This window comes from Topomyia yanbarensis, chromosome 3, assembly GCF_030247195.1.
Source record: "Topomyia yanbarensis strain Yona2022 chromosome 3, ASM3024719v1, whole genome shotgun sequence".
Lineage (NCBI taxonomy): Eukaryota > Metazoa > Arthropoda > Insecta > Diptera > Culicidae > Topomyia > Topomyia yanbarensis.
This window is the reverse complement of record NC_080672.1, coordinates 319,717,992-319,745,194: the sequence shown is the minus strand read 5'-3', so window position 1 is coordinate 319,745,194 and position 27,203 is coordinate 319,717,992. Positions and strand designations below refer to the sequence as shown.

Here is a 27,203-nt window from a genome sequence, read left to right as displayed (position 1 = left end):
ATAATGAACTAATATAATGATTGAACAATGCCTCAGATCGAGGGAACACTAAAGTTCTCAACCACCTTACCTTTTGCTATATTGTACGGACCAGTGCCACATAAAATTCCTCGCGTCCAAAGGCTCTCCAATACGGTAGCAGAAAATCACTCTTATCCAACATTTCAATTAATTACTATTTGTGACAGCTGAATGTAACATTCTCGGAAAATGCGTCCAATGCGTGTTTGTCGGCAGCAAGCGCGCCGTGAGTTGTGATGACTCAGTTACCGCGAGGTGTCCGATCGATTGCCATGATACCTGCCAAAAGCACTGATAAGTCCGAGGCAAGCGTAGTTCACGTAAGTGAAATTTTACCGAAAAATTGCTCGTGTATTCGAGATCAGTACCACTTACAGGAACGGTAAAACGCTGTTCTAATAATGATTTATCATATTGCTGAACTAAATTCTATCTAGATTTTTTTTCGAATCTAACATAGTTTTGAAACACCGCAACCGCTTACAGCTTGATATCGACGCGGGAACCCTCTTGTAAAGCCACGATTCATCGAGAGTGCTGGACGACAGTTAGTCACTTGTAGCAGTCGAACGACATGCTATCAGCTGGGAATCACTGCCGTGACCACGCTGCTGCCATAGTTTAAAGCCGTGCTGAATCAAAGGAAAAATCAGCTCGAAAAATATTAGATAATCGATTGCATTTGCATGATGTTATAGAGCCGGACGGGGAAGGAATGCAAAGGCGTATACTCGAGTGAGTTTCGTTTTTGTATTCCTGGAAACGAAGGGCTCGACTTTTTGTTTGCTTCTATTGTTTTGAACAAGCATAATGCTTCAAGGCGGAATAGATTTACATACAGTTTCCGATGTTGATCGGTTGCAATTCATAATTCGAGTTCCCGATGGGTGAATGAGTAATTTTTCGGTGATTAGTTTTTAGTTTACAATACAGTAGATATGCTTAATTACATCCTATCGAACAGGTGATAGAGCATTTTATGATCGCTGCTTGTGAAACGTATTACATCAGAGGCGCGCATCGAAACTACTGACAATGAGACTCCCATGAACAACATTGACAATGTTGAACCCGTTTACATCCCAGCTATGTTGTAGACTATTAAGGGTTTCCAATAATTTTTTTACGTAAAATGCTGAAGGTGAAGAATCACAAATTACTTGCATTTAAATTTTCGAATTTTACTCGTCAGTAAAAGACACCAACTTGGACCAGACAGACGATTAAAATTAAAAGCAACACCAAATTGGCACTAGTTAGATACTAAATACAAATAGTCATACAACAAATGTGAACGACTTTTGTATGAATTCATATATATCGTGATCTAATAACTACACATGACAAAACGCTCAACTCCATTTACATCTCGTGTGAGAAAGGGCACCCACCTATTGATGAGAGATATCCTATGTTCGACTCGTGTGATGCATTTAAATGACCTACCCCAATGCAACGACGGGTGGATCAAAGAAACTTGTTTATCGATTCAACTACTTGCCCCGCTGGCGAATTCGTTTGCTTCGTGGCTTTCAGCTGGAACTAAACTCTACGTGGGAATAGTGAATGTGATTAGCTGTTTGATCATATCTAAGTGGAAGGTATCGAAGCTCGACTTCACCTGTTGTCATCGGCTATGAATTGACGATTAACGTAACTATTGATATGGAATCAAACGATTCATATGAGTAAATGATGGAAACCGGAAAATGCTTTCACTTTCACGAGTTGAATTTTAACATATCGGGTGATGCGCAGTGCAATAAGTGTACAGAGTGGACACCAATAATTTTATTTACAACTTAGCCTTACAATATGTTTGGGTTAGTTGTTGTACTTTGCAAGGCCCTTCTTTTTCTTTAAACAAAAGCTAGGATGGTTTTAATTTTAGCAAGATTTAAAATTAAACTTTTCAACGGTTCGAGGGAGAGCTTGACTATCTTCGATGAAGTTATAGAACAACACATTTTAGACAAATTTGCTTAAGACACGCAAGTTCTATCTTTTGTACTTTCCAATGCATGAGAAATACAAATGTAAGCTTTAGGGTGTTCCTTAAAAAATTGGATTTTTCGCAGTGACAGTGAATTTCTGAAGGCACCTCGAAAAAAATACGGTGTGCGTCATACCCCAAAATCTACTGGGCCAATCGTTTCGAAATTTTCCACAGTTCTTCTTTGCATCATTCTCCAGGATAAAATTATTATTACAACTAGTTTTACAAAGTTTTACTAGTTAGTAGATTTTTTTAAGCGACAATGGGACTTCAACGTGTTACAAAAAAGTTAAAAATCAAAAAAAAGGAAAAGCTAAGATGCTTTCCAACCCACAAACCAATAGTAACGGAGAGAGAATGCAAGTCGCGAAAGAGACAGATTAATATTTTTATTTGTTTCTTTAAATAGATGTAAGTTGAAAGTAGTTTGAAGTACATAGGCTATTTAGTGATTATTTCAATGTGGAAATGACCAATGAGCTTTAAAGGTAATGTCGCTCTTTTAGTTGATTGCAATGCCAATATATCTTCTTCATAGTTTGCGATTAATTGTTGTTTCATTTGAAACTCTTGTTCCGGAGAAATAGTATAATAAATCCTATATGAATCAATATCACGAAAACGAAATGGTTAACACTATCAGAATAAGTATTGAAATATATTTTTTTATATTACGAGTGGGTATAAACAATTTTCTTGATCACAAAAGCAGCTTTTGACGATTCCGGAGCTCATTAATATAAGCATGTACATTTTTGAATTTACAAATCATGCTATTTAAAAATTTCAAATATTTGGTTACATTGATCGTGTTAACGGTAAGGTGGGTATTCAAGTACAACTCAGTACCATTTATTGTTACACAGTAATGTTGTAGGGCAAAAATGTAGTCAGATCAACTATCTTTTCAATACATAGACCCTAATTTCAATCCACGCTCATTTCGTTGTGAAATATGAATCAATCAAACATGTACTGAAATACCCTTTTCTGGTAAACTAGTTGAGACTGCCTTTAAAACTTCAAGTGATGCATTATCAGTTTAGGGCAAATTCGGGCAACTGTAATCTTCGCTATAAGTTAGAAGATGCATTATCCTTGCATCCCCCATCGAGAATTCTGGAGAACATTGGGGGACTTTTTTCCCCGGATCCAATTTGTGGATATTTTAGGACTTTGAATGGTTATTTTTTAAATAAATCCATACCAATGCAATATATATATATATATATATATATATATATATATATATATATATATATATATATATATATATATATATATATATATATATATATATATATATATATATATATATATATATATATATATATATATATATATATATATATATATATATATATATATATATATATATATATATATATATATATATATATATATATGCATTTCCAACGATATAATCACAAAGCTGGCATTTTTAGCAATTTTCGATTTTTGGCCACATGCCTCCCCATAGTGATGCTGGTCGTTCCTTATGGTCCGCTGCTGTTGGCGATGGCGAGAAGGCGACGGTTTTTTCCGACCGGCCGAGACTCCAACGGCCGAGTTCTCCTACAGGTTATCGTTTGCTGCTCCGCCAGCAGTCCTTGACTGTTAGTTAGGAACAGGGTTGTTAATACGATACATTTTTCACGATAATTTATCGGCGTTACTCGTTAACGATAATGTATCGTCATCGGAAACTCCGTTAACGATAATGTATCGTCGCCTTCATCGTCATCATCGATAATTGTATCGTCGTATTCATCGTCATCGTCAGTTCATCGGTTATCGCGATACATTTTGCGTTACTTTCCCGTTTATTGGAGTTGAAGTTGATGCGGTTAACTTTCAATTTTTTAGAAATAAATACCTATTAAAGGACATGTCGCTGGCAGTTATCAATAGTTTTGGACATTTTCTATGCACAGCGGGGTCCGACGATAACTTTTCGGGAAAGTGTATTATATTGAAGGGAAAGTTAAAATCAATAATTTTCGACAATACGCAGAAGAGTCCAACGATGTGTCAAAATGGATTTTTTTTAACTTTTCGAGTAAGTTGCACAGAAGAGTCCCAGGTGCACACTGTTTCCAAGCGGCAAAAAGGCGATAAAAATTGTTTTGACCATGAAGAAAACAAATTTTTGAGCCACTGTGTAACTAGTAATTTTTAGCACACAAAAACATACCTTGAAATAACTACTAAATCACTATTATCAGGCCATTCACAAATTACACTACACATTTAAGTGGTGTGGTGATTAACAGATTTTATTATTATTTTAATTTAAACTAGAAGATTTTGGATTTTAAAAAGGACAATGAATACATATTTCCAATGTTTGATTTCCTTTTCTAGTTGGGAAGCTTTTAGCCCCCTGCTCCGTTTCTTCTCTCCATTATGCAACAAGATGCTTCAAGTTTCCTTCTTTTACCCTTAAATATGTAGTGTAATTCATAAACGGCCTCATAATAGTTTTAATTGTTTTTTGAATACAGTGAAGACCCGTTTTATCATTTTAATAAACCGCAGCGGTTGAAATATTCTTCTTTAGTCCCTCGACAAAGCCTCATAACCCGTTCTGATCATTTAGTAAAAATTTCCCTTAAAGATGTCTTACAGTACAGTATTATTATTTTTGTATATGTTGCATCTCTAAGATAAGAAAAATATGCTAAAAAAGGAATTTACTCAAATTTGACTTGAACGTAGGCTAAAGCCCACCAAACGATGTTTGTTGATAGTGTTTTTTACAGATTCGTATTGGTATTCGTCTGCGGAAATTTGCGGCTTCCATACCAAAATATTGCTTTTTGGACACTAAAACATTCGATAACTTCTAAGTTGTAAGAGATACAAATCAACTTAATTTACAAAAATTCTGTATTTTCTTATGCTGAACAAAATCTTGGAACATTTTGAAATTCTACAAAATTACCAGGAAAAGTATATCAAAGAAATCTCCACAAATGTAAATCAAAATCGACATGCTCTCTTCAGCTAAGTTAATACTTAAGATATTCTCAACAACTTTGCCAAGTAAAGTTTTTTTTTATTTTCATAAATGACCAAACCAAAACTTGCTTAGGGGTAGGCGTAGCGTAGTTGGTAAATCGATTGCCTTGTACGCAGCGCACCTGGGTTCGAGTCCCGACCCCGCACATAGGGTTAGAAATTTTTCATAGGAGATTTTTCTAACCCGAAGAGGCGAATGACCTTAAGGTTAAAACCTTAACCTATAATCGAAATAAAAAAAAAACTTGCTTCTCAGCTTTAGAGAGATTAATCACCCATTTAATACTTTTTAAATGCAGAAAAAAATATAAATAAATTTCGCTGAAGACACTATAGCTAAAAACTGTTTTTCGTGGTTGAAAGAATTTCTTTCACCTTTTTTGCCACTTTGGAAACAATGTGCACTGGTGGATCCTCCTGTGAATTGAAAATGTCAAAAACTATCGATTTTCAACTGCCAACAACCTGCCCTTCAATGTAAAAAGTTCGCAAAAACTTGAAAAAAATTCTATTTTGACGCACCGACGGTATATTGAAAATGCCCAAAACTATTGATTTTCACTTACACTTCTTCAATATAATAAACTTTCCCCAAAAGTTGTAAAAATCCATTTTGACACGTCTTCGAACCCCCGATGTATTGAAAATGTCCAAAACTATTGATTGTCAACTGTCAATAACTTTCCCTTCAATATAAAACTCTCCCGAAAAGTTGACAAAAAATTCCATTTTGACACATCGCCGGCCCATTCCTGTGCAAAGAAAATATCCAAAACTATTGATTTTCAACTGCCAACAACATGTCCTTCAATAGTTATTTATTTCTAAACAATTGAAAGTTAACCACATCAACTTCAACTCCAATAAACGGGAAAGTAACGCAAAATGTATCGCGATAACCACCGATGAATTATCGACGATGACGATTAATTATCGATTAACAACCCTGGTTAGGAAGGTGAGCTTTGCTCCTTTGTTGGAACCTCCCCAGCGACGATGACGAATTATCGCCAGTGTACTTCTCACCTTTGGCCGCCCTGCTTCGCTTTCCTTGACGTTTAGCTGTGAAGGAAAGCTAGGCTCGCTCGGCTGATTCTTAACAGCGAGAGTGAAAAGGCGTCTTCTGGGTCCCTCAAACTTAGCCGCGTTAACGAGTGATTCCTTGGCGCTTAGCTTCCTCTTCCGGCAACCCGACACCAAAACACTAGTTCTCGAGCTAGGGGCCGGCACTTTTGCAGGAATATTCTTCCGCACACTAGAACTGGACTGGATTGGTCCAGCGAAAAAACGTCCAAGCAGGGCAAAAAACACACGACGTCGTTCGCTCACCGTGACTCAAATCTTCAATTAGGGCACTTAACATTAACCACCGTTGCTGCCATATGAAATATTATACTATGTTGTATAGATCACCAAAAATTGCAAATACGAAATTGTTATATATATTACAACATTTACTAAAAAATAGTTTTTTTCTAGTAAAAAGTATATATAACTTTAAAACGAAAGAAGCTAGAGGTTTAGTACAGGTATACCTCGATAGTACGTTTTGTTTAGCGTACGTACTATTGAAACGTACGTACTATCGAATCATAAAAAAAAATTAAAATATTACTTTTTATGTTTAACATAAAATGAAACTTTACAAAAATAATATTTATCACAAAATTCATCACACCATTAGTGATAAACTGACCTATCACCAAGTACATAATCTTAGAATTTTAGGGTTACCATCAACGACGATGGTTGAAAATGAAAAGTAAAAATATTTCCTTGGTCTCGTACAACTCGTTTGAATTTGTCTTGAGCATTTCCCCAACTTTATTAGGATTTTGTAGGATTTCATTGATTTTCTTTAAAGTTCTAGCACTGAATCTCTGAAATTCGTAAAATTTGCTTGAAATTCATAGAAATTCTCTAAAGATGTTCTGGAATTTTTGCTTTTCCTGAAACAGAAGGAGTTGTTTTTTGTATATTTTATTCGTGTAATAATAACAGTATATTTTATAACACTAAAGCAACAAACTAAAATTTGCTACACAAAGAAGATTCCGTCTTGTGGGTGCGATAACAATTCTTCTCAATTACATACGGGATTTTAGATTGATTTTTTATTCCTTTCAATTTTGGTCGTCAATAAACTTCAAAAACCCGAAAACGGATATTTAAATATATTCGCAAAGTCGATATGATTTTAAATTGAATTATGCCGGCATATGAGCTAAAACGTATATAAACCATAGTTTTTGACTACACGGAGAAAAATCCGTTCATAAATTCATGAACAAAAGATCCTGATTTCGTGAACTGAACTACTTACAAAAATCTTGACCAAATTCCTGAAATAGTGAATAATAAACCTCGTAAACTCGTAATAATAAACCTCATGAAACTATTTTTGTTTCTAAAAAACTAGTTGACCTCGAATATATACATGGCGTTACATTCGAATGTTTGGTTGGGTTACTGTTGTTGTTTCTTAGACATGTTTAGTTTTTGTTATGGTTATTGTTCATAACTTGAGAACACATAGCCGACAGTCAAACGATGTTCATGATTTCAGGAGTTTATTCGCGATTTTTGTGATTTATCATCACGTTGCCGTGATACTTTATTAATGAGTTTACTATCAGATTTATTTGTCAGGCTGGCGGGATTTACGTTCATGATTTCAGGATCATAGTCGCGCATTTCGTAATTTATATTCACTTTATCGTCATATTTTAGTCATGAGTAGAGTGATTCATGTTCATTATCTCAGGATCTTAGTCACGAGTAATGAGATTTATGTTCATGATTTAAAGAACTTTGTCATGATTTCTGTTTACGTTGTCGTGATATTTTAGTCACGAGTAGAGATTTATGTTTATTTATGTTCTTGATTTCAGGATCTTAGTTACGATTTTTGACATTTTTGTCACGAATAGTCTGGTTTATGCTAATGATTTCAAGATCTTAGTCACTATTTTCGTAATTTCTGTTCACGTTATCCCGATATTTTATTGTAGAGCTTACTTTTCAATTTGACAGGTCTCGCAATGTGACTCATGTTCAAGATATCAGCAGTTTTATTTTGTGAACTATATTACCAACTCGATTTGTGGTGCTCAACGCAGTTTTTGTTTTCTGTCAAGACATCACACTGAACCTTATCAAATGAATAACGATGTTCGAGGCCCTAGTAGTTTTCTTATATCTACTGCTAGTACCTAGCAGGCCGCTAGCAGCTGAACATTTCATGAAAAAGTGCATGGAACAATGATGGAATGATTCCACAAATATTACCCCAAATTTCATACCACAATTGACCTCCTCCGATACTAGATTGGCCTTATCAAGCCGTAACGCGGGTGGCTTCGTGAAAACTGTCGAATAGGAGTTTAGAACAGCTTGAAGCAGCATTGTTGTTCAAAATGTATACAATTGTATACCGTACATAACTAGACTCACTGTTCTCGCTTCACCAATTGAAGGTCAGACTTCTTTGAAATACCTAAAAATATTCATAAACGACTTTTTTTAAATTTTATATTCTCACTGATAAGCGTTTAAAGCATGGCGGGATCAACATCTGCCGGGCCTTTCGCTTGACTACAAGAGGTTTTTCAAAAAGCACATAAACTTTTCTTTCCTGTACTTTTGAGATAAAGGCGATATTGTTAACCATTTGAAAGCTACATGAAAACAAAAATAAAAATATGATTCAATTATATACTTGAATCATCAAATCATACAATTCAATCACCTTGATGTAAAAAGAAAAGGTACAAGAAATTTTATGCGCTTTTGCAAAAATTATTGATAATTTTTTCTCCTTGGAGTGAAAAATAGCACGGTGCAAATTTTTTCGTCTTTTGTTTATTTGATTAGGCTCAATGCGTTAGCACAACTGAGCCGTGGGTTTTTTATAATTTTTACAATATCCAAAAATTAAAATTAACTTTCAACTGTTCATCGGGTTTTCTTGGCGCATCTTGCTGCTGTGTGTTGTAGATTGTAGTTCTCTCACGCTTTCGTTCACATCCGTGTCGTCATCGGTACATCATTCTTGTTGATCACGGTCGATGTTCTTATTTGTTTCTTGTTCGGTTCACTGTTTTAAATTGGTCTTCATCGGCATCTGACTCTTGTTGGTGATGTTGGTTATCGTTGTGGGAGCATTTGGTGTAATCGTAATTATATGTAAAACCTGGTGATTTGCATTGGATGGTCTGGAATGAAGGGCACGGCTTTGTCGGATACATTCTCACCACACGAATTCCATTGCGGAGACCTGGGAAGAAATTCCTCCAAGTATCTTCCTTAACGGTTTCTGCTTCGCCGTATTTTTATATTGTTTGATAATGAAAGCAATAGTACGCGGTGTCAGGTCATGAAAATTAACTTGAATAGTGTCATTGTCTACGTATGCTGGGATGCTGTATAAAACATCATTACATTCGACAACATGTTTCAAGTTCTTTCGCGAAGCAATTGATTTTGCTTGACAAAATTTTTTAAACATAATCATTACCTCAAGACGGTGAAATTGCACAGCATTAACGTCTGCTATGTTGCGCTTCATGTTCATCTACAGCAATTGCTCCACTTCACGAATGAACGATTTTGTCGGACACTTCGAAAAGTCGACAGCAACACAATTCGACCGTATCGGGGAATAAACTGGCTTTGCATTGTCGCTTTGTTTTGTTCACGTTTCACATACTAGGTAGTAAAAATTTGAAATTTTACTTTTGTAACTAGACAAAGCGGTGCACAAGTAAATTTACCTTGGTATACTGCCCATAAAAGCATAAGAGTCCCATACGGATTTTTGTCGAAAATGAGTTATCTGTTGGATTGTATTCTGTATCTCCAACCAAGTTTGTTTTAGAAAATATTGAAAAAATACCAAAACGTGGTTGTCCCATCCATAAGGCTCAATGAAAATGTAAATCTTGAGCAGCGTTTTTCTCGACCTGCTGTTTTTCAATATGGGACTCTTATGCTTTTATGGGCAGTATAGCAGCAGAGAGATTTTAAGCTTCTAAGCTAGGCAAGATGAGAAACCGAAACGATAGTGCGAAATAATTGTTTTTGTTGAAACAAATTTTAAAATATCTTAAAAACGACAACATTTTCAGAAAATTTTGTTTTGAGCATTTCGATTGAAAATGGCATTTAGAATTACATTCTATAAGAAAATTGTATTTTTGATTCCAAATAGTATAAAGTACCAAAATACAGGGTGTTTGGTTCATAGTTAAGAACCTCTCGAAAGGGTGATTGACTGTCATTTTTGAAGAAAAAAATCGTTCTACACATACCATCAAATCTCAACCGTTACAAAGTTATTGAACGTTTTGTTTATTTGTCTGAAATACCTCTAACTCAAAAAATATACTATGTATTTCAAATCTTTTAGTTCCATTGGGAAGGTGAGAAAATTTCCGATGGAGTGATTCTCTCACATGTTTCAGCTAATTGTTTGAGTAATTTATTTGAAAACTTACAATTTTTATCAATTTTTCGTTTATTTCTCCAAAGTCTTAATAGTTAATATCAAAATTTTAATAATTTATGTTGTTAGTCTTAAAGAGCTGCATAATTCGTTCTTTGACATGATGCACTTATCTTTTGTTTCCATGTGTTTGGGTTATTGAACTTGGATGTTTTTATCTTATTTTCACTAGCTCTAATTGAAAAAGTATGGTACTTATTGTACTTTTTCTTCTTTCCATTCGAAAGCCAAGAAAATTTTACAAAGAAAATTGTATTTCTGTTAAGTTAATTCAGAATTTTTTTTGAAGTAAATTAGTTTAAAGTTAGTCTTATTATTAGCAATTTTGTTAATTTTCGTAGAATAGTAAATGATAGTAAAATAGAATAGTAAATAATGGTGATTATAATGGAAATAATGAGTCACGGCAAGTTCTACAATTCTTTCTTTGACTCCATTCAATTATCTCTTTTTGTTTCGACGTAAAATCATTTTTATCACATCGTTTCGCATGCAAAAACAACGATTTCTAACCCACTATATTCGTGGTGAGATAATGTTGTGTTAACTATTAAATAGCAGCGAAATGAGAAGAGATAGGGATAAAGTGTTGAATAAAAAATTATAGAGAATGTTAAGGGGCCCCAAATGAATAATACTAACGATAAATTTTGTTGATTGATAATCAGAATAGTTACAAAACTCCTCGAAAAACGCTAATTGCAAGCTATTTTACTAGTAAAAAAGTCATTTAGTACCCTTAACTAAGAGATATTTGTACATACATCGATCGAAATTTTTCTCAGTTTTCCAATGAAACTTTGGAAATAACGATATAAAGCTTATTTATTATGTTAAAGTCTTTTAAGCACTTGCAAGTCGATTACAGAAATAGTTTAGTAATAAAAGTACAATGAAATGAGAAGTGATAGGAATATGATGTTGAAGAACAAATTATGAATCGTCCTAGTATTCCATTGAAGCTCACAAATTGTATCGCAGCACTGGAACCTGCTTTCGGAAATCTGGATTCCCGGGAACCGTATGAAGTAACCCGATTCGTTTTTACCAAGTCTTAAAGTGGATGAATTCACCCAAAAGTGTTGAAATCGGTTGGAAATTGCTTTAGTTATTGGCATTTCAGTTTTGTGGGTACCCGGGTACTCACGTCGGCCTGTTACGTAAAAAAATGCAGGAGCCCCTCCTCACTCCCCCCTTACTATATCAACGATAATTATAACCCAAAAGCTTGACTTAGTGAAGTTCTAAGACGTCACAGAGTTTCAATTTCCAACTATGGAAAAAACATGATTATTTCATTAATTGAAACTTAAAAAGGTACCCGGGTACCGCATCGGACACATAACGGTTAACTGAAAGATATGAGTACACCATTCAATAGTTAGTTTTCTCACCTTTTGAATGGACCTAAAAGATTTGAAATACAAAGTATACTTTTTTAGTTAGAGGTATTTTAAAACAAATAATATTTTACCCAAAAAATTCAATAACTCTGTAACGGTTGAGATTTGACGGTAAGTCGTCGCTGTTGTGCTATCTTATAACAAACGCCATTTTGGGGTAAACTGTGTTAGATATGCCACATTACTTGTCTAAACAATCTCTACAAAGTGGCGTTTACAGAATTTCGACTTTCTGCATGGTTACTGAGATATAGCGAGAAATGCGCTGAGAAATTTTGTGTAGTGGGATTGGCTCAAATTATCTTGATGAATAAGATGTTTTTATATGTAAAACTATCTCAGAAACACAATGGCATAATCATTTTTAAAACAAAAATGCGCGAATTGTGAAAAAAATGCAATTTAAGTTTTAAACTAGAAATATAGCATATTTGGCAACACTGTAACCAAAAATAACTATTTTTGCTAACTATCGTTTTTCTCGAAATGTGCAAAATGGCGCTTGTCATAAGATAGCACAACAGCGACGAAGTGTAGAATTTTTTTTTCTCCAAATATGACAGTCAATTACTCCTCGAGAGATTCTTACCCAGAGATTCTTCTTATGTTAAAAGTTGTTACGAAAAATTTCTTATTGATAGTTTCTCCATGATAAAAAAAAACCTGTTTTAATCCACCTAGTGGTGCGATTGTGCCTTTCTCATTTATCCAAACTACGATTCCATGGCTGGTTATGTTTAATATAATGGTGGAAATGTCTATTACATATTCAGTGCCGTTTACACATACGTACAATGAATCGACAGCTACGAACTTGAGTTACTATGTGTCGACGCTGAAACACTTTAAACCAGCGGCGGATCCAGGAGGAGGGTTGTTAAAATACAGAAAACCTATGCAAGTAAAAAAAAATAAGTTGACGATGTTCAGAGTGATTACATACCAAAATTTAAAAATAATAAATCTTCTGCTTAAAAACGTAAAAATAATAAATCTTCTGCTTAAATCGATAAATATATGATTGTTGATAGTTCACGAAGAAGAAACGCGAGACATTTCGAAAGATTTTAGTTAATTTGAAATGGCATTTATGATGGGCTAATTTGGCATTCGAGTGGTTAGGATGCCATTTTCACAACTGAAGATGCCAAAATCTAATAGCGTATTCGTTTTTTCTTGGAGATACACCGGTAGTGCAAAAAAAAAGAGATAGACTGATTACACACATGTTCGCATGAGTGTAGCACCGACTACAATGGTGTAGTGCACAGTCAAAAACGAAAATGCCATAACAATACGCGTTATAATTTTTTTAATACACCACGAAAAAATGCGTCAAATTGAATTTGACCCAATTTTGATCGTAACATCCTTTACTAATATAATTTGGTTAAAAACATTAATTTACTTAATTCGAAGTCATGATAGGCAAATTACACATTTATGACAAAAGCACTATTGTTTCAATGGGTGGATTAAGATGGGACTTGCTCTGCTTTTTTGCCAACAACAGTTGTCACTCTGTGATGTGATTTAAAAGGTAAAATCAAACGAAATATCTCCTACATAAATTTAAATGGTTCTTATCTTAATTCAGTAAAAAACCATTTCAATCCAGTTCCAACGAATCATTTTTATGATAGCATGCTTTTAACAACTTCATCAGTCGCACTATTCAATCGAAGCACATTTCGTTCACGCAGCAAATAACATCCATTCGGTTACGCATTACGGTTATGACAGCCATAAATGCATATAACTGCCTGTTCTGCATCTACACACCAATCCGTACTTAATGCGCTCGGTACTCAGTTCAAGTCCGTCCAGTGTCTATAGCAGGATCCAGTTCATAAAATTGTACTTTCATTTATAACTAAAGTGGGAGTGCGTTGCAGAATCGACCGGTCAATCTTGGCTCGGCTCCATCAGCCGGTCATGTCCCTCAATCAGGCGGGCGGCGATTGAGTCCAAATATGCCCATGGCCATTCCCACCGCCACCTACCATTTCGGTTGCATTTTACAACGTTTGTCAAAAGCTGTCAATTGCTTTGCTTACCTCTCAAGCGACCCTCTGCTCTACACCCCAGCAACGCAATCGCGAAGGCTAAAAATGCATTCTCAATATATAGTGACAAACAGTTAGAGGGACAAGAATCTAACATAACATTTTTAGTACAGCAGATTAATGGTCGCCCAGAGGTGCGGACTGTGCATGCGTGCGTAAGTTCTGAATTTAATTGGATCGTGGTGATTTGGGTGCCAATAAATCATCAATAAAATTCCTGCAGGGCTAATTCCGAAGTATGCAGTCCCTCACACCACAGATCTCTAAACTGGTCAATTTTCACTGAAGGTTGTTTCCCACGGAATCATTGGCAGTAAATCACCCGGACTCAAATGGCAATTAATTAGTTTACTTGTTTAGTTTCGGCCTTTAAAATTGACTGTATGCGAGCGGCTTGCTACAAAGCCTTTTGGGCGCACCATTCAGTGATAATTGTATGACGCTAACCGAGTACCAAACATACCATTGCGACAGTTGAAAAGGCATAATCAGATATCTAATCTGCAATTAGCAAGTCGTTATGAAAAATCACATACATTAGTGACTCCGCGGGATAATTACATACATCGATTAGAAAAATTGCGTCTAATTGTCACCTGAAACAGTCGTACATACGCATCCGGCTTCTGGTTACGAACCAATCAATGACATTTCTGTTTGTTTTTTTTTTGTTTTCCTTTCAGGCGCTGTTTCTCGCATATCTATCAGCACTCGGTCCACCGGCGGCCAGAGCCATTAAGGATGCACTGTATGCATACGCGCCGGAATATGTAAGTATTTGCAGGTCTGTGGGTTGTGCAATAAGTTGTGGCTTTTTTTCTCAAGCAATTCATCGAACTACTGGAAAACGTACCTAGTTTACATAATGCAGACTAGTTATAGCATGCAGACTGCCATTTAATTCCTTTGCGACTATGAGACTGTCCGTCACTTTGCATTTATTCTTGAATTGCACATATTATGTTTGCTGTATAAATGATGACACAACGGCATAATCATAAATTTGAAAATTCGTGAGATTTTAGACAATACTCTAATGTACATTTAATATAATATTAGGATCATGCATACATACAGCACCTAAAATAATGTTCTACTCTAATATATTATTGAAGTTATAAATCTATCTATCTATCATAAAAGTCATGTTTATCATTTTAAAGACGTAAAAGAAATTTTTTCAGTGTATTTGGATCATGGAGAAGCATTCAATAAAAAAGTTTTCCTAACAACAACTTTTGTCAAATTTTTATAATTCATACTATTTGCAGTCAAAAATACAATTTTATTTTTTAATATGATTCTAAAAGCCATTTTAAATCAAAATGCTCTTAACAAAAAAATTCTGAAATGTAGTAGTTCTCGAGATATTTTAATTTTTATTTTAACAACACGATTATTTTGCTTTATTATGACCTTTTCATAAGTTATTCGCAATTCTCCATCAACAACAATAAGTTTTTCAAAAGGCCCATAACATTTCCTGTAACTTTCTCTTTGACAGCAAATTGTAAACCATTTGAAAGCTATACGAAAACAATCAAAATACTATTCAACCATAGCGTCTGATGATTGAACTGAATAGCTCAATCATATTATGGTTGTTTTCATGTAGCTTTCAAATGGGTTACAATTTCGCCGTAATGTCAAAGAAAAAGGTATAGGAAATTTTATGGGCCTTTTGAAAACTTATTGTTGTTAATGGAGAATCGCGAATATCTTATAAAAAGGTCATAATAAAACAAAGTAATTGTGCAATAAAAATTGGACTAAACCGTTTTGCGCGTTAAGGGCACAAGACCTAATTTTAATTAAGTTTTGTATTTTTTGTGTTTCGAATTCATCTCGTCAGTAACTAGCACCATCTGGGTGTCTAGTTAGACGATGTATCTGAACTAGTACCCAAATTAGCACTGGTGCTAGTTACTGACGAGATGAATTCAAAACACAAAAAATACAAAACTTAATTAAAATTAGGTCTTGTGCCCTTAACGCGCAAAACGGTTTAGTCCAATTTTTATTGCATAATACCAGGCGTTTGGTTTCTTGAACCAAAAGACAAGAGTTCGTCTTCGCTTTCTCGTCAGCAAACCAGAGCTATATTTGCTTCCCGGGACATCACTCGGGACATATGGCTTTAGGCGTTCACATATGTCGTGTGAACTGTTTGGAATTTTTTGTGTCTAACTAGTGCTAATTTGGGTACTAGTTCAGATACATCGTCTAACTAGACACCCAGATGGTGCTAGTTACTGACGAGATGAATTCGAAACACAAAAACTACAAAACTTAATTAAAGTAATTGTGTTGTAAATTAAAAATATCTCGAGAACTACTACATTTCAGAAAATTTTGGTTAAGAGCATTTTGATTTAAAATGGCGTTTAGAATCATATTCAAAAATAAAATTGTATTTCTGACTGCAAATAGTATGAATTATAAAAATATGTCAAAAGTTGTCTCTTTTACGTATTTAAAACGATAAACATTAGATTTTTGATATTTTATGATGGGGTAACACGAGTAACTTTTAAAAAGGGCATAATCACACGAAGTAACTGTTTATGTTGGAAAAAAATTCAAATATCTCGAAAACTATCGCATTTTGGAAGAATTTTGTTAAATGCATTTGGATTTAAAACGATGCTTAGAATTATATTCTGTAATAAAATTAGAGTTTTGTAAGTGAATCAGTATGGAATTTAAAACATGTATAAAGTTATTGTTAGAAAAACTTTTTTACCGATAAGTTATCCATCATACAATCACATTCAAAATGATCCTTTTTTCTTTAGGTTTTTGTTGACGAAAGATAAAAAATTAGAAAAAATAGGTTTTTTTGCAATTTTAATTTTTAATACAAATTTTTGTTTTTAGGAAAAATGATACAACATTTTTTTCAGCGCATATTTTTTCGTACAGAAAAATTCATTCCTTGTAACTCGTCCTCAGAAAGTTTTGCTGTATAAAATACTGCAACCTAAAAAAAATTTTGAAATTAACGCACGTAGAAATGTCTACGCCCTTTTAAAAAATTGCTCTTGAGTCAAAATAATCTTACTGATTGTGGAAAATGTTTAGTCTTCCATGCCGGTGAAATGTGGAAAGTTTCACTGGAATCTAAGATGGTCGGTCACGATTTTAAAGATTTTCGGACGGATCTTCGTGGAATTCTTCAGAACTTATCGATAACAAAGTTTTTCTAACGATATATTTATACATGATTTTAAATTTCAAATTAATTGACACACAAAACTATACTTTGTAATGTTTGATGTTTTTCCAACGAGATTGGTGCAAATATGGACGAATCGAGCTGGATCTGAAATTCAAAAAGAAATTAAGATGGGTTAGTGGTTTTTACCTGAGTAAATAACCCCTGGATTCAGAGGATAAGTTGAAAAATGAAACAACAGATTACAGACGTTCATTTATTCATTTTATTTTTTTTTCTTTGCAATTTTTATCACTCATAAACCAAATTTTCGAATTAAAAATAGTTGTTTTTACAAATTTGCATCACCAGCTTATAGGATCTAGAGAATTTTTTTCAAAATCGAGCTAATTTTATTTTTCAAAAGGAAATCGGCGTATTTTTTTCAAAAAACTCTTCATCAATCTGACACTTTTCACTGTATCTCAATTAAAAGTAATAAGAAGAGTTTCCAGACTCTTAACAAGTAGATCTCATAAGATTGGAACACTTCTCACTTCATATTCCTGCGTTTTAAACAAAACGAAAAATTGGCAATATAGTTGACACTGCCTTATAAAGGGTTAAGCAGCTGTATCTAGTTTTGAACATTCGAGGGATTTCGTCGCTGTCCTCGTCGTTGCCAAAGTGTGGAATTGAAGTTGTGCATTTCGGCTCACGTGGTTGCTTAGCTGTGCGACGATCACGTTTGCGCTTCGGAGCATTTTTTGGATTCCTTTTCCTTCTCTTTTTTGATCATGTTTTATCGATTATCTATTTCAATATTACCTACAATTATTATATTGTTAACTCACGCGAAATATCTGACCCACTTTCATTGATGGGCACTTTTCTTTCAAACGAGCACCTAATGTTTCGAACGGAACCTTGAATAGTTTAGAGGCTGGTCGAGCACTGGCGCCATCTTGAACAGACGCAATTGCGTTCTTATGTCCTCTTCACTTCGTTTTGGCTTTTTGCACGAAATCACGCACAGTTTTCCTGTCAAAACAATTCAAATTTACATTATGGTAGCTGACCTATTGTGCTTCCAAGCGTGTTTCATGTTGATTTCCGTAATTTTTTATTATTATTTTTTTGAATAACTTATAATTCAATAAACAAAAAAAACTCGTGTTCAGTATTAATTTTTACGTAAGGAAAAACTCACTTGACTTTTTTTTACATTGAATAAATGTACTGTACTGTGGACGAAACACAATGCCTTTTCGCAGAACAGCACGCGAAAACATAAACGCTACTCTATCGAACGGGTTCCAATAAATAGGATTTAATTTTTAATTTCAATAAAAGAGAACAGTAATTTATTATCTATTTTCAATATAAGCATAAGAGATCGCCCGTAGTTGCTACTCCGTTATTGACCAGAACCAAATTAGGTTGCAAAATGTTCATTGGAACAACATGCTCGGGAATAACATGATGAGCCACATTGTACAATCTATTCTGACCCCTGCATGCTGATCAATACCGACGCCGGCCACGACCGAATGCAGATCTTCTGGGAAAGGAAGGAATGTTAGTCCGATACATGTCGCTGCTAGAGACCAAGGAATCCTCTGCATATCCACATATACCACGGGAAGGGGAGAGTTGTTAGTAAGTGTACCAATAGCGTTATCATGTAATAATTGCTCTGAGCAGCCGGCTGCCGAGAATTTGAAAAATTTATCATTTGTTGTATTAATACGATTAGCAAAATAAGCAACTTGAACTCCGGATAGCCGGCTATAAGGAGCACTGCTTATATTTTTTAATAATATTCAAACACGCAACGAGATTTTCCGTGGTTTCTATCGTGTCGGTGCTGATTTTACCCGGTGATCGTTTGAATAAAATGAGGAATCTTATACAAAAGGTTCATCAGACTTTTCCATAGGTGTTGGTGGTTTGGAAGGGAATAGGTTCTAGGATTCGCTCCAAGCAAGCGATGCAACCTGTAAAGCTATTTAAACTATTTAGGTAGTAGTTTAGATAGTTTTCGAGAACACGATCGCTCGAAATAGAAGATCTTGTTTAGTTTTAGGTTCTTTTTAAACTCTGGGTAGCCGGCTACTGAGAGTATCCTAAGTTTTATATACAGCCGATCGTGGGAGTATTGCCTAGAGAAGCTAATCTTAACTGCGTAATGGGCCGGATCACTATTTATTGCGACATTATTTAGACTATACCTTCTCTATGATATGTTTTTCGGGTTGCAAACTACCGAGTGATAACACGTTATACAGACAAAGAGTTATGATAGCTCGAGATGTTACAAATCAACGAAAGTATTTCCTATTTCTAATATCGGATTGTTTGTGAAATACACGTATACGAGCGATTATATCGAACATTGAAGGGAAATATAGAGGATCGTTAACCTGATGCACAGGCTTGTTACTAAATAATGGAAATTGAAATTAGATTCATTGAAACAGACGCGGCGAATTTTCAGTACGTATTGACCCGCGATCATCGATACTAGTCAAATTAAAATCTTATTGGAGCTGATTTTCGAACAACTATTCATTTTTACGGTATTGTTTTCTCGGTTAAATCTGTTCGCACCTTCTCATTCTGCTACTATCTGCAGAAGGCTGATAGCACCCAGTCTTCGTCGGTCTAAGGACCAAGTGTCAGCAATAGACTTAGACTCGCGTGGAGGCATGAGATAGAATTGAAAGCTAACCAATGAACATGACAGCAAAACACTTATTTTTCGTGCTGCATAACTGAAGGTAATTGCCAACCGGTCCCCAATCCCTCTCGCGAATTGTCAATTTTCAAACCTTATACATGATTGAAGTCATCATTCCACTCAAATAAGGCCATTTGTTTTCCCTAAGTACATTGAATGCTCTTTGGATAAGTTCCCCCGTTGGTAAAACAAACCCTAAACAAACATAGAAACTAGTTTGCTCAGTCCAAAGAAAAGTTTGCCGACTGGCAGATACGTGTTCCCTTACAGTGCCATCTCATCAACGAACACCCAAAATTTACATGCGACAAAATATCTGCAATCCCGAACATAAAAGAATCAAAACCTCTACTCATTGGCAATAAAATAAAGTAAAAAAACAGTTGAATATCCTAGGCGGCTCATTTTCAAAGATTGCACCGCCAATGAAACACCCAAAAAAAAAATAGCTGACAAGGGACGCGGACGAAATTAGCTGAGCACCGACAAGTTGTTTTGCCACCTATTTTCCAGGCGAAGAATTTTGGGGCGACACCTGGTAGTCGCTAGTCGCTGGTGAAACGCTAATTATTTGAATTGCCGTATTTTTTCATTTTTCGGATCGAATTTTTTTCTCTGAAAAATCATTTTCACTATTTTTAGAATGTACACTGTATTTCTAGATGTTTTCTGCGCACTTTTATTGTCCTTGCATCGGGAATCGACGACCCGTAATGCGAGGAAAAGAATTTTTTTCATTTGCCAGAATTCGATTTTCACAGACTGTCACCGCTCGCGTCAGTTGAAAATGTGCCTAAAAATGCTTTTATTGTAATTGTAATTGTAATTGTAATTTTATTGCATACGGTATTCTGTTGGTTTACACCTAGTATCAGGACAAGCCACTTCACTTTGTATAAACGTTAAATTGCTCCGTTATTCAAACTTTCGATAACCGGGAGGCAGTAAACTGTGCCGAAAATGATGAAAATTAGCCGACTCGAAGGGAGCTCTACGAGCAGCCCGGGGACAACTTGACAGTTCCCATATATTGAACTCATAAGCAAATTTTGTGGTGATTTGGTGATGTCATGGCGGCTCGAATGGAGCAAAATTTGAAAAAGACGCAACCCATATGACGAATTTCGCGTCAACTTGAACAAATGTTGGCAGCACCCTCTCAGATTCTAATGAAACATTCTGTACATGAAAACTTTGCCACAAAAAGCCACATTGCATATTTTGCTTTTCCAAAAATGATCTAGACTGTCTTTTGAAAAGGGCCAAGCTTTTTTACCATTTTTTTTTTTTTTTCAAATGGTTATAGTCTAAAAATAGCAAATCCTACAAAAAAATGTTGTGAGAGTGGTTTTCACAAAACTAGTCAAGTTTTCAAATAAAAATATTGAAAAAATTCTTCATTGACTCCTACACTGAAAAAAATCGATTTTAAAAATTTAAAGTCGATTTACAAAAGCTACTTCCACTTATATTGGAATTCCCGAAAATCTTCCGGATCGAATCAACATTTCCCTTCGAAGTCGAACAAAACTCTGGCAGGAGTCGAACAAAATTGTACATTCCTGGCAGCATTCTTGCTAAAACTGAGCACTACCGGTTTGCTGCCAGAATTCTGATAAAAGCACACACATTCTATTTAAAACTAATAGGTACAAAATCCTACATATATTGTTTATTCTCCCGATCAAAATACTAGAATTCTTGACGTTCGTAATGAACTTGAAAGGTGTCGTAGGTTCGCGAATTGTTAAGCTTGGTGATGTGCTTTCATTGGCCAAAAAGTTTTTAATTTATATTTCTCGAGAAAAAAAGCACCAATGATTTACGAACTACAAAATTTAGACAACGAGAAAACGAAAACATTGTTTGGAAAAAGGTGAGCTGGTTGCAAAAAAACAACGACCTCCAGCCAAATTTATAATAAGATTTATGTAACATTGCTGACGGTTTCCAGTTTGGGATAAATTTATTCTCTAATAATAGTTTTCTTTATCCACATTTTGGAATACGCTTTTTCTAAATGTTGTTCTAGCCGCATTGACGGCGGTCATAACACACGTAACGAAACACGCGTTTCTCTTGAAACTTTTTCGTTTCGTTATTCGTGGTACTCGTACAGAGAAGGCATACTAGCGCCACCATCAAAAAGGTGGTACATATATGAAACAAGCACTATCTGTCAAGTTGTCCCTGGGTTGTCTACGAAAGTCAACCGCTCGCAGCCCGGGGACAACTTGACAGATAGTGCTTGTTTCATATATGTACCACCGAATTGATGGTGGCGCTAGTATGCCTTTTCTGTACGACTACCACGAACAACGACACGAAAAAGTTTCAAGAGAAAAGCGTGTTTCGTTACATGTGTTATGAACGCCGTCAATGCGGCTAGAACAACATTTAGAAAAAGCGTATTCCAAAATGTGGATATAGAAAAATATTATTAGAGAATAAATTTATCCCTGATTGGAAACCGTCAGCAAAGTTACATAAATCTTATTATAGATTTAGCTGTAAGGTGTTGTTTTTAGCAACCGGCTCTCTTCCTTCCTAAACATGTTTTGGTTTTCTTGTTGTGTGAAGTTTGTAATCGGTAAATCATTGGTGTTATAAATGAAATATAAATGAAAAACTTTTTGGCCAATGAAAGTAAATCACCAAGCTTAACAATTCGTGAACCTGCGACATCTTGTTTCAAGTTCATTAAGAACGTCAAGAATTCTAGCATTTTGATTGGGAGAATAAACAATATATGTAGGATTTTCTACACATTTAGCAAAATTGGTTTTGAATAAAATTTGTGTGCTTTTATCAGAATTCTGGCATCAAACCAGTAGCGCTCGGTTTCAGCAAGAATGCTGCCAGGAATGTACAATTTTGTTCGACTTCGGCCAGAGTTTTGTTCGACTTTTGCAATAATTCTGTCCGGAAGATGTTGCGATGGTTTTGGTATGGATCCCTTCAGAATTATTCTGGCATTTTTCTTGGCTCTACCGGAGGATTTCATGCCTTAGGAGATGTTGATTAGTTTCGGAAGATTTTCGGAAATTCCAATATAAGTGGTAGTGGCTTGATTTTGAAAGTCATCTTCTTGTATTTCCGAAAATCGATTTATTTTCTTTCGGATTTTTTAAATTCCAAATGGAATCTATGTTTCCGTTTAAGTATGGGGGAATGAGGACAGTTTCTAATGTAAACAGCGAAATAAATTTGATTATAGAAATGCTTAAACTGGTTATTTTTTAGATATGGAAAATAGTAAATGGGATGCGCCTTTTTCAAATTTTGCTCCATTCGAGCCGCCATGACATCACCAAATCACCACAAAATTTGCTTATGAGTTCAATATATGGGAGCTGTCAAGTTGTCCCCGGGCTGACCGCTCGCGACGAAGATACACACTCTATCCAGTAATTTATTATCTATTTTCAATATAACCTAAAAGTCTGCATTTGTTGACACCGTTGCATAGTGATGTAAAACTGGCGAAAACTCAAAAAAATAAATTTGATTTTCATCTCCAAAAATATTTTTCCTCTGTTTCAAAATAGTTCTATTAATAACCAGCCTAAAATGCTGGTGTTTGAAGATCACTAAGTAAGTTTTGAATGTGAAGATTTGATTAGAAATAAGGTATTTTCCGGTTTCGAACTCATTTAACACTCCTAACTCATAATTGAATTTAGAACATAGTCATCTCATTCAATTCCTAATATCTTTAATTTTCATACATGCTACATAAATATACAACAAAAATGAACTTGGATTAAAAAATACTTGAAAATTTGGAAATGTTAGCATTTAATGACAAAGAATGGTGAAGCAAGCTAGCCCTGCAATAAATTGCTACGATATAATCTAGGGTACAGTATCCGACCGCATCCATATGCGTTTTACTTTCTAGTAAAATTACATAATAAGTATGCTTAGAAATGTTAGCTAATTAAATAATAACAGAATATGAAACGTATCTATAACCTATAATAGTTTTTGAAACTAATTGTGGTAATGTACGTCTTTTTGGTACTTGCCGACAACCGTGCACAAGTTACCATTACATGGTCATGGCATTATAAAAATGTCTGTTTTTCCAAACGGTCGTTTGGTAAAAGAAGCTCAAGAATGACACCATATGCCTGAAATTTGGTGGTTTCAACCAGATTGAAACACTAAAGCCAAAACTGACGTTTTCCATGTTGGTAGGAAATTTCTTGATTTGTGCGTTGGGACCACCCGAATCAATCAAAATTCATTATTTATGACATCATATATACCGAAATTGAATCCAGAGTACAAAAATAAGCTATTTTAATGATTTCGAAAGTTTTAGAGATTTTGGCCACACTTGTTCTGAGCGGCATCACTGTGCGTTGGTATCGTGACGAAAGAAAAGAAACTACTAAACCGATCACGTGCCGCACGTCAAACCTGTTAGGACAATATCAAATGAAATTTTTCATATGGTAAACTTAAGTACACTGCCGCGACTAATGATCAGTGGCTGCAGTTCCGCTCTTAAATTTGCAAATAAAAATATCGATAGCAAGGCGAACCTAAAAATAACGTGTTATTGAAACTTTTATAGCACCATTTATCAATCAGGCTGCCAATGCCAAAATCCAGACTGCACAGCAAGGTATAGTTGTAAACATTATATAGCCAAGATTCGACATCATTACGTAACAGTAACCGCGATCTTGATTTTATTCGATCACTCCTAGTGGCGCCAGTACGAGATACTTACAGTCGAATCGAAATGTCTCCTGCCCTGATCGCAATCAGTAGACACTATCCACGGTTGCAAATTTATCTACAAATGACTTCAAATCAAGATTTATGATAATGAGCTTTTGAAAGCTTCCAGTAAATCGAATGACTTGTGAAAAGCATTTTATTTGGACCGGTTGATTACTTTTGTTGTAGCAATTATGCTAATGAGAAGCGCAATGGGGTTGATTTTTTTACACGCATTTTCCGAGGTCTGATCGCAATGTCAAGACCGGCGGAAAATTACTCTCGAATGAGACGTCAACCGCTGGAAGGCAATTATAACTCGCCAAACGAAATCTCGATTTTTGACGCCACGCAGTGCAGGGGGAGCGGCCGCATTCAAAACCGCAGCTGCGAGACCACGGTCAAGCATTAGCGTTACACAGGTGCTAATTCTCGCTGAAATCTGCAAAGGAACGAGTTTACTACAGTACGAAGCTGCTCGATCGCTACATTAATCGATAGCAATCGCAATAAATTAATATTGACACTACAAGGCATTTAATTGGACGTTGACATCTGAGTTCACTATTTACATACGCAAACTTTGGAGAATGCTAATTGGAGCAAAATGTGGGATGTTTGTTTTATGTCCCACAACAATCGTGCCTAAACTGCCTCCATGCGAGACCTATTCACGCATTTATCCGCACAGCCTTCCACTTCGAATGGCTTGAAACCCACTAACGAAAACAACCAATGATATTTACGCACGTTTTTCTAATTTATTCATTTATCATTTCCACAGGGACAAATTTTATTGTATGGCTGAATAAAATAGTGTCTGTGAAATCCGTTTTGTTTTCATTTGGTACTCGCATGGTGAGCATGTGAGAATATTTACACGTTTCTTTGTGACGTTACAACAATTTGAAGCATCTTCACTGCAGCAGCTGACGGCGAATAATCCTGGTCTTTATTTTTCCACAGGCTGCGTTTTCTGCCAGCTCCATCCGTTCGGCGGCGAGATATCCCATTACGGCCGCCAACTAGACGGATGCTCTGAAACCGACATGCTCGACGTAGTAACCCTTTCTCAGCACCACCTTACTTCCTTTACCTCATCCTTACATAGCGAGCGTATGTGTGATGTAGCCAGTTCGAATGTAACCCACGGATGATGCCGCACTCGCATACGACCCCCGGTTTTGTACTCGGTTCAGTTTGCGTTCGAAGCAAGATGGGCTGAAATCAGTTTACCTCTATCACCAAAGAGGTGGATCTTTGAACGAAAGCTATTCAAGATTTGCGGCTCAGTGCATGTAATTAGCGGAACCAGGAATAAGCTCAGTCAGATTATTTAAAATCAGTTTTTCCGACAGTGACGATAATAAGGGTTAATTTGTTTTGCAAAGAAAATGTTCTCTGGGTGAGAGATGTTTTTATTCCAACTGGCCCTCGTTACTAGCACGGAGCTGTACAAACTAATAATTAGAGTCAGTTTACGGAGCCGGCTGAATCCTAATAATCACCTTCCCTCCCGATGTTGAAATGTAGTTTCCAGCCATCCAACAAGGTTGCCTAATAAAAACCGACTAAAATCACAAGTCTTTCTGTTCAAGATTTGCGGCTCGGTGCATGAAATTAGCGGTAACCAATCACGAATTGGCTTCGGTCGGGCGTTCTAAAATCCCGTTTTTTATTGTGTAAAGGGTGTCCCACATCAAATTGTATCACGGAAAAACGCTGTAGAAAATAACCCATTGGGAATTTTCTCCTGAAAATTTGAGTAGAAGGAGTTAAGTTCAGAAAATTGAAAAAATGGCGTCAACCGAAAAGCAACGTAGCGAATTGATTTTGTGCAAGCACCTGGAAAATTCTCAACTCTCTCACCGGGACATCGGAACACAACTCGGAATCGTGCAGCGAACGATGAGTCGAGTGATTATACGTTACTATCAAACTCTGAGCATGGAACGGAAGAAAAAATGCGGTCAGAATGGATGTTCTATTAGTGATCAGGATCACAAGCGTGTAGTGAAAGCATTTAATCCCAATGCTTCGGTCAAGGATGTGACCAAAAAGTTGAATCTGACCAAGTCTTTCGTTCAGAGAGCCAAGAACCAGGAGAGACTGTATGCGTCCAAAGTGTAGAATGCTCCAAATCATGACAAACGACAAAATACGGTGGGAAAGTCATAGGTTCCAGAATCTGTACACCCAGATGCTGACGAAGCCTGATTGTCTCATCCTGGATGATGAGACTAACGTGAAGGGGGACTTCCAGCAGCTTCCGGGGCTACTGTTCTTCACCGCCCAGCACTAGTTTTATGTTCAGGAGGAAGTAGGGAAGCAGAAACTTTCAAAATTTGCCAATGAATACACGATTTGGCAAGCGATCTGCTCATTTGGCAAACGGAGTGCGCCGTTCGTGACTATCGGGACTGTGACCAGGAAGATCTACCTCAAGGAGTGTCTACAGAACAGTCTACTTCCTCTGTTGTAGTAACACGAGGGCCCTACGATCTTCTGGTCGGATCTGGATTCGTGCCACTATTTAAATGTTGTCCTGGAGTGGTACCAAACCAACGG

General features: G+C 35.8%; 1 protein-coding gene across 1 annotated transcript in view; it reads left to right on the top strand.

Moving 5' to 3' along the window:
- The first annotated feature begins 257 nt into the window (after positions 1 to 257).
- The window catches only part of LOC131688074 (uncharacterized), a 43,574-nt gene continuing 16,628 nt past the window's right edge, over positions 258 to 27,203 (top strand). Inside the window, exons 1-2 of the mRNA XM_058972226.1 lie at positions 258 to 341; positions 14,694 to 14,780. Coding sequence (XP_058828209.1) covers positions 258 to 341; positions 14,694 to 14,780 — 171 coding nt within the window. The remainder of the gene's footprint in view (positions 342 to 14,693; positions 14,781 to 27,203) is intronic.